Here is an 8,710-nt window from a genome sequence, read left to right as displayed (position 1 = left end):
CAGATCACTAGATAGGACCATATTGAATACAGCCATCTTCTGTAGGCCTAGAGGTCTATGGAAATCTGAGAGATGGCCTACAATGCTAAAACCAAAGTAATGGTCATCTATGTCTCCATGACTGAGATTCAATGTTTTACAAGCCCCTAGAAAATGGAAGAGGTCAACAAGCCAGAATAGATTTGCTAGTTTGGAATTACGGAGACACTTTCCGATCTGTGCCTACTGTCCGAGGCACGTCTATGACTGTCTTTAATGCTTTTGGCGATGTAACATAAAATGGACTGAAAGAACTGAAGAAACGATTGCATACATTATGAGGTTTCCTCCTAACCTCAACAAGAGGTCTCCTTACTTTCCAACCACGCTACTAGACTGCAATCACCTGCAAGATGGTTGGATATAAAAACCTATATGGCTAAACCCTCGAAGGTCTGTCCACAGCCTTCTTCTCTCAAGTCTTTGAGCTCACACAATGGAGCCTGGTGTCTCGGCAATTTCTTGCACAGAGGATCCATGTGCAGCTTAACAACAGATCTACAAGAGGCGATCGGTGACAATCATTTGCCTGCATCAACCTTGACTAAAATCCCTCAATGTCATGGATCCTTCTCAAGAACACGTTCAGGGCATCAGCTCTTTTTTTTTGGTTTCCAGGCACTGCCAGAGTGGCCCTTTTACCATAGTCATTGGCCCCTAGGCACCACGGAGTGGGTGCATTTTGGTTTAAGGAGTGCAGCTCTTTAGGCCAACTTCATGGAAAAGAGAGGTGTAGAACTCCGGTTCCAGCTGTCTGTTCCTGTACTTGTTTACTATCTCTGTGATTTTCTGCTTCCGGCGTACATGTGCTGTGTTGTACGAGTCACTTTCCAACCTCTTTCTTCTGCAGATGTTGATGACCGTTTGTCTTACTAGAAAACCTGAAAATAAAATAGATAAAAATATCCTTGTTTATGTTTTACATGACTAGAATTAGAGGTGAACTTAAAAGGATTGTCCAGGGTAAGAAAAACATGGCTGCTCTGTTCCAAATACAGCTCCACCCTGGTCAGTGGGTTGTGTCTGGTATTGCAGCTCAGCTCCCATTCACATCAATGGTACTGAGCTGCAATACCACACACATCCCTATGGACAAGGGTGGTGCTATGTTTGGAAGAAAGTAGCTGTGAAGTCTAATAGAGGTCCAACATGCTACTATATTGGGGTCTCTAATAAAAAGTGGATATCCAGAGTATATAAAATCACAGATCTTCATCATCTTACCGAGTGCTTTTCTGGTCACTACCATTCCATCTACCAACGGGATAACCATATTGAATTTGCCAGAAGCCCCATGTACTTTCACACGGAACAAGCCTGTGTACAGAGGGTGTATAAATATTACGGGAACCTCCTTCTCTGGCGTGCTGTTCCTGAAGGAAAAGAAAGATCTAGAACATGTCTGCAATCATTCAGATAGAGGTCAGAAATCTGCTGGCAGGTTAATGTGTTACCTGACGGAAGTGCTGTTTGTAGTCGTCTCTATACCAGTGCTGGTCTCTGCTGCCAGGTCTGACAGGGGGAAGTTTTCTGCAAGGCATAAAGGACAACATTGTTTCTTGCCATTTAGAAGTAACCAATATTTATTGTCGTTATTATAGAAGAATTGATATGAAAGGAAATGGAGTAATATCTGGTACAATTGGGGAGTGGGATATATGTCACACAATGTGATGGAAAGTACTAAAATGTACGCAAAAGCCAAAGAAATAAGCAGCCAAAGCATGAAGAAAGACACGCCGAGGGCAAGAAGTTCTAAAAACTCTACCCAAGTCATCGTACTGCTCCAGCCACACAACCGCCACCTTGGTCTCTGGCCCCAGTGGGGGAACTGTTCGCCCATGTGGAGTCTTCCTTGTCCTGGACGTGGGACTGAGCTGGAAAAACAGAACGATCCAACACTTTATAAACCAGTTTCCTACACCTAATATCCCCAATAAAGCTAAAGACCATGAAGTATCAGGTAACCTAGTTCTTCTTGCTCCAACCAGCTTGTCCACTCTGTGGTGCTGGAGCAGAAGTGCTGGTAGTATGAATCAATTGTACCAACAGTGCTGGTGGTTAATGTGGATTAGGCATTAAAACCCACCCGTATCAGCTGTAAACCGAGTCCATCTTTGTTATGCAGTAGTCCATATTCTGCTACTGCTTACTCAATAGCAGAGGCAAATAATGAGATGGACATTGTCATTTTTCAGCATAACATACTATATTACTATGGATCGCAGCTATATGTGAATGCACCCTTTCTGTACTACACTGTAATCTCACCCTTTCTGTAGAGTTCAAACTTTCTGTGTGGTTAGGAAACAGTTCCAAGGTTAGAGGCTGCTTTAATAGTCCTGGCAGAAGATCCATGTTGGAGTCACTTTCCTGCTCAGATACATTACTTTCGGAAGTATCTGCTGTCAGGAGGAAGAACAATGGTAAAGTTAATGATATGTCATTGAGGATCCTTCTGGGAAATTCAATGTGGTGCAGCAGCATCACCAAAACAAAGCATCAGAACTTACTCTGCGCCTCCACTGCTGATGGTACAACAAAAGCAATTTCGGTCAAGGCATCTGCATAATACAGGACTTTCTTCTCCCCGTTAAATATGCTTCCTCCGGTGTCTTCAGCTGTCACCATTTCTTCTAGAGAAAGAAAAAGGGGAAATCAGGCCCTATTCAGAGGTGTGTAATACAGTTCTGATTGGCTACATTGCTGTTTTTGGAGTCTAGTATGTGAATCCCACAGAGAACAATGAAGGAAAAGCTTTCCCAAGGACGATCAACCTCAACACCAAGTAGCTCTCCAAAGAGGACCATTCAAAACATCTCCACATAACCCAACTTCCAGAGTTCTATGAGAGACATTGAGAGGAGACAGATGCTAGTCTAAAGTAAAGCCACATCTGTATTTTCAAGTCTTGCCATCCCATACTGCTCATCTTAACAATCTAGACGCTACTGTCTCCAATGAGACCCTTGTACAGGGAGAACAAGTTCAGTCAAGTTTGCTGCATGTAATGGCCGTGGCAACAAGGGGTCTAAGGTCTATCTGGATGTTGTGATATCTTAACATCCAAGTCCCCCCTCATTTCAGGCATAACATGTGCAGAACGGTCTGACCGGTGGGGGTCCCACTGCAATCATGAGATCCAATATCCCCCTTCTTTCCTTCTGACTGCACCCCTCACAGTAAGTTGGAATTCAAAGTGGTGGCCAAACATGCATCCATTCAACTCTATAGGACTGACGGATATAGTCAAAGTCCCGTACTCCGCTTCCCTTTAGGTTTCCCATAAAATCTGAGTAGCAGCATACATGCTCTGCCAACGCTCCATTCAAGGGTCTTCCCCCTGCAAGGGGTGCAGCGAAGAGGAAAGGTGGACACAAAGTCTGCTGATGATCAGTAGGGGTCTCCGAGAGCAGACATTTATCATCTTTTCTGGCCATCCTGATTCTTGCCGACATGGAACTGCTCTAACAAGGCAATGCGGTCATCAGTGATTGGCTGCAGCTGTCACATGTCCATGTCAACAAGAACACGGGTGTAAAGAGACCATCAGGGAACCACAGAAAATGTCAGATTTGGAGCGATGAGGGATTAGTAAAGAGTATTACTTATATAGATTTACTATATAGGACAACCTGCATCAGTGAATACAGAAAATTCATGGACATATAACTAGGAGGACCCTGATCTCACCACGTGATTTCAAACATACCATGACCTTGTTCATTCTCTCCAATGCAGTTAATTGACCAACTTGTGGACACGTGCCCCGTCCAACCTGGGTGAGTCCCGACATCCATAGGCCAGCCCAGGGACAGCAGAAATTCCAAGAAGTGCGGCTGAACATTACTAGAAGCCTCTACATTCTTCAGGATCTAAAAAATATAAAACCACCAAAGAGCAGAATTGCTAAACTGCAATCCAACAGACCAATATGTTCATAGAAATGAACCGATACTGCCTTATACCATGGGACTGCGCGGGATAATGTGTGTCCTCTTACCTCCTGACTAGTTTTTTGGCCAGCCTTCATGTAGAAAATGAAAACTGTATCAAAAGGACGACAGGGAAGCAAATCCAAGTATCCAATATCATCAAAGAATCCAGGGATGTGAGAGTCAAGTGCAATAAGGTGAGGAGGTAGACGGCTATTTACTGGCTCCTGCAGAAAAACAATGGTTACAATGTTATTATGGTTGATACAGGGCTGGATATGAAGACTGCTCAGACCTTATTAGCATCGAGGTAGATGCTAAATTAGAGAAATAGTCTGGTATGAATATCTGAATATTTCTCACTTACTTTCAGTGCTTCAAGAGAGAGGAACCCAAAATGTGACAGGAGCAGTCGTGCGGTCTGGAATTCCTGTGCTGGAGGAGGCGGCTTACACTCAGTTACAGGATCAGGGTAACTTTTCTTCTTAAACTCCTCCTACTTCATATGATCTAGCCCTGCCTCATATGCTATCTGTTTGGTCATTCCATGATTCAGTTTTTCATGCCTCAACTCCAACTTGGAAAATAAAACATAATAGAAATCTTTATAAATCAATTTGACTTTGACTCTTTAAAGTCTTCCATCAAGGGGGAAAACACAAGCCCTACTAATCCCATTAATAGGGCTTTTCCCCAAAGTCTCATGCACATGACGAGAGTCACATATTATGTAGCTGAAGGGATGCTCTGTGCGCCAAACCGTGCTCTTCGTAACACCCTTACAGTGTAAGCACATGGGCGATTTTCCCATGCGAGTCCTATCTGGTTCTGAGATGCACGGAACTAGCACAGGAAAAGAACCCATGGATTTCACTAGGTTTATACACAAGTGATTGTTCTCTCAGACCAATAGTTTGAAATCAGAAAATCTTGTTCAAGAATCGACCATTATTTCCTATGTGGGTGTGAGAAAAAAAATGCATCACACTCGCATGCCATTGCGTATGCAATTTTGGTGTGTGATCATACGGTTTTCACTGCGTGTGTATGTGCACATTTAGTATGTTCTTGATACGTATGCATTTTTATGCATGTGCTGCACTCAGAGCTTTGCACGAGCACAATTAAAAAACAAAACAAACAAACAAAAAAACGCATGAACGCTCAACTGCGGTCACTATTTTTTCATCCACTGTCTCCTGCCAATATGCGAATACACGAACGACCAGAAATCTGCTGAGTTATTAAACAATCCCATAGACTTTGGTTTGTATCACAGAACAACATCAACAAACATAGGACATGCTGAATTTTTTTGGTGCGTAAAAACTGCAGGCCTGAATACCCCAATGCAAAATCAGTGGGATTTATGTTGTCCCTATTAAGTCTATAAAAAAAATAGACAGTAAATATGCATGCCTGAGGCCTATTGTGCCACAAGTAGGGACCCACAGAATCCAATGGATGCCCTATAAGAGCATCATACAATCCAGAGGTTGTACGGAGCCATAGTACAGCCATGTGCATGTAGCCTAAAGAGAACTAGTCTCAGATTTTGTGCTGCAGCAGAATATCGCCCATCAAAAAAAGCAGCCTTACCTCTTCTGTAACAATTTCATGCAAGTCGGGAATACTAAGATCTGCCTTAACAAAAGGGATCTTATCCACCTCTTCAGGAAATGGACGATGCTTTACATTGTACTTAATGCCCACATCATTCTTAGGCTCCGGCCGGGCTTCAGGAATGAACATCTGTAAATAGAAGGGAGAGCTTAATAACTTGTTCCCTACAGCATAATTCACGATACAGATTACAGACCCCTTTTAAGCCCTGCAACTGCGGAAACAGCTGACTGGGTGTTGGGATCAGGACCTCTCGGTCAGTGTTTCTCAACTCCAGTCCTCAGGGACCCACAGCAGGTCATGTTTTCAGGATATCCTATAGTAACACCACCTGTGCGATGTCTGAGACACTGACAATAATTCCATCACCTGTGCAATACTGTGGAAATCCTGAAAACGTGACATGTAGGGGGTCCTGAGAACTGGAGTTGGGAAACACCGGTCTAGGTGATCAGCAGATTGCCCTGGCGGTCGCTTTTTGAAAGTAACCGTCTCTGATGAGACAACTCCTCTTGAGGAGTTTCCCCTTTAATGGAATTATGAAGTCCAGGCAAAATGATGAACGGGGTCATACAGAGGAGCGATCTTTATCCCACATCACAGGGGAAAAAAAACAGTTGCATTATGTCACTACTTTGGGCGTTCCTTATGAAATGCCTCAGAAGGCGTCCCCCATTGTTTGTAATGGGGCAGGTGAAACATCGCACGGCATATGCAAGACGCACACAAGTGCGACGTTTCCCATTGAAAACAATGAGCAACGCTTATGATCGTCTGCCACAGTTTTTAGGATCGCTACTATCCTGAAGTGACGCGGGAAGTAGCCTTGCACTCGTGGGGACATCGCACGGTGGCAAGCGAGATATCGCCTTCACATGTGTGAAATTAGCCTGAGGAACACCTACTCTATAACGGGTTGGTCCACCTTTCTGGGAGATCACATCTTTCGGATGGCAGGGGACAGATCCCACAAGGTGGTGAACATCCTCCATACCCATCAGCCAGACCCTCTGGTGAGGCTGCAGTAGCAGTGAAACCTGCCAGGGGGGCTGCGTAGGTGACATTTCAATAGCAGCCGTTGTGTCCCATTATGACCCATCTGCAGTAGCGGTCTGTATAGTTTAGTAATGGTCAATGGACAATTGTTAAATTCAATAGAGAGGCGTACCAGCTGTGTTTCTAATAAATAGCATTTCACTCATTTTAAGATCTTTGCTACTAAAACCGAGCCTTTAGTCTATTAAGAGGGCCATTGGGTTTAATGAACAAATATATACAGTTTGGAATCAGATTTCTTCAACTCGACCCATAGCCCACTGCAGCAGCTTCGTCAAATGGTGTAAATTTTGCAGATAAATAGAAGCAGCATTCACAGCCCTTCCTGAATATCCCAATATATGTTCAATGGGGTTACAGTCAAGTAAATTGTTGGGCAAAGCATGGAGAATTAATCGTCATGTTCCTCCAACCACTCCATAGTGAGCCTAGCTCAATGACACGGAGTGATCTCCTGTTAAAAGATGGCACGGTGGTTGGGGGAAGACTTCCTAAAGATACGAGTACAGATGTCAGCTAACGGGTCCCTGTAGCATTCACCATTCAATGATTATGGTATAATGACAAATAGTTCAAGGCCAAGCCAGAAAAAATGCTCCCCAGACCATACCACCACCAGCACTGGCCTGTTGAACCCAAACAGTGCACCCATGGGGTATGGCTTTATGCCAGATGCAGATCCAGCCATCCCTGTGGTTCAGCAGGAAATGGGACTTCACTATAGAGGACCTTCAGATATGTGTCTAAGGTCCATTGACGTCTTTTATGGACCCACGCAAGGCATTGATAGTGATAATGTGGGTTTATAAGGGGCACCCTTGATAGTCTTTGGTTACTGAACCTCAGCCAATGCAAGGTCTGCTGCATATTATCGTGCCACCTGATCTAGGATTAGCCACACATGACTGTGTGATCTTCTGTTGGATGTCTGTCCGTGATTAATGTTGGTGCATTCTTGATACTGAGGCAGAAGTGTTCTACTTATATTTCACCAAACCAATATCTCTCCCGTCAGATGCTCCAGATCGGTCTCCGTCCTATAACGCTGCCACTCTATAGAGTTTGGCAACTTTTGAAGCACTTCTATTGCTGATGTGTTCTGAGTACATCGACTGCATGACAAATTTTCTTTCATGTGCCTGTTAGCAGTTGTAGATGACATGCATAAGCCCCTTGATAAAAAGCACTGTCTATATATGGTTAGTCATTTAGTGCATTCCAACAGGTAGAGTAATAAGATACCCTCCTAACATGGACATGGTTCTCACTTATAAAATGTGGGTCAAAGAAAAAGTGCTATTAGCAACTTTTCTCCTGACCATTTTATATATGTGAAGCCCAGAATTTCTTATTGATTTTTAGCTTATAGCGTTTTTCAATCTGCCTATATAAACACTACAGTCAAATAATGCAATTTCTGAATACGGTTTGCAAATACTCACCCGTTGATTGGCTCTTGCTACTCGTGGTAGGTGGCAGAGCTGCATGGCCCACGCGTGCCGACCGGACATGCCTCGGATTAATACAGTGATGGATGGACTTGGATTACCTAAGGATAGAACTTTCTTGTAAGTTTTGGTATACTTTGAGCTGTATGGTTTCTGTGTGTAGACTGTAAGCAAGGTAATCTGGGTTCTAGCCGGGCTAGAACCCCAACCAATAGACACAGAAAATATTCCTTACTCTGCTCATTTCCAAGAGGCTGCTCCAGCATGGCCAGTATGACACTGTTATCTAGCACGAAGTAACGAAAACTGAACTTGCTGACAGTAGGCAGTTGAGAGTAAGTGATCAGCGTTGTTTCATTCACTAGACTGCATGGAGACGCTGGGTCACTCGGGGGTGGAAATGCTCCAAGTAGTTGCATAATACTTGAAGAAAAGAAACATAGAAGCCCAAGTAAATATCTTCTGTTCATTTAACAATTTATAACTCATTCTGTGCTTTCATGAGGCAAAGAATGCAAAGTAAAGTCTGCTACTAGTTGTAAACCGTACTTCTGTGTGGATATTACCCCCTCCAGTTTAGGATAAGCGGTGTTCGTTCTACAGGAAAAG

The 8,710-nt window shown here is 43.6% G+C and overlaps 1 protein-coding gene across 1 annotated transcript; it reads right to left on the bottom strand.

The window, feature by feature from the left end:
• Positions 1-240: 240 nt before the first annotated feature.
• Positions 241-8,445, bottom strand: LOC136612144 (ral GTPase-activating protein subunit beta-like). Its single transcript, XM_066592281.1, has 12 exons — positions 8,337-8,445; positions 8,096-8,202; positions 5,574-5,726; positions 4,342-4,551; positions 4,043-4,201; positions 3,752-3,914; positions 2,553-2,675; positions 2,311-2,444; positions 1,808-1,916; positions 1,494-1,569; positions 1,264-1,412; positions 241-920 (listed from the first exon to the last, which is right to left on the bottom strand). The coding sequence occupies exons 5-12, from the start codon at positions 4,070-4,072 to the stop codon at positions 727-729; spliced, it is 978 nt and encodes a 325-aa protein (XP_066448378.1). The 5' UTR covers positions 4,073-4,201; positions 4,342-4,551; positions 5,574-5,726; positions 8,096-8,202; positions 8,337-8,445; the 3' UTR covers positions 241-726.
• Positions 8,446-8,710: the final 265 nt, after the last annotated feature.

This window comes from Eleutherodactylus coqui, chromosome 1, assembly GCF_035609145.1.
Source record: "Eleutherodactylus coqui strain aEleCoq1 chromosome 1, aEleCoq1.hap1, whole genome shotgun sequence".
NCBI lineage: Eukaryota > Metazoa > Chordata > Amphibia > Anura > Eleutherodactylidae > Eleutherodactylus > Eleutherodactylus coqui.
Note: the sequence above shows the minus strand (reverse complement) of the source record. Positions and strands in the feature narration are given on the sequence as shown.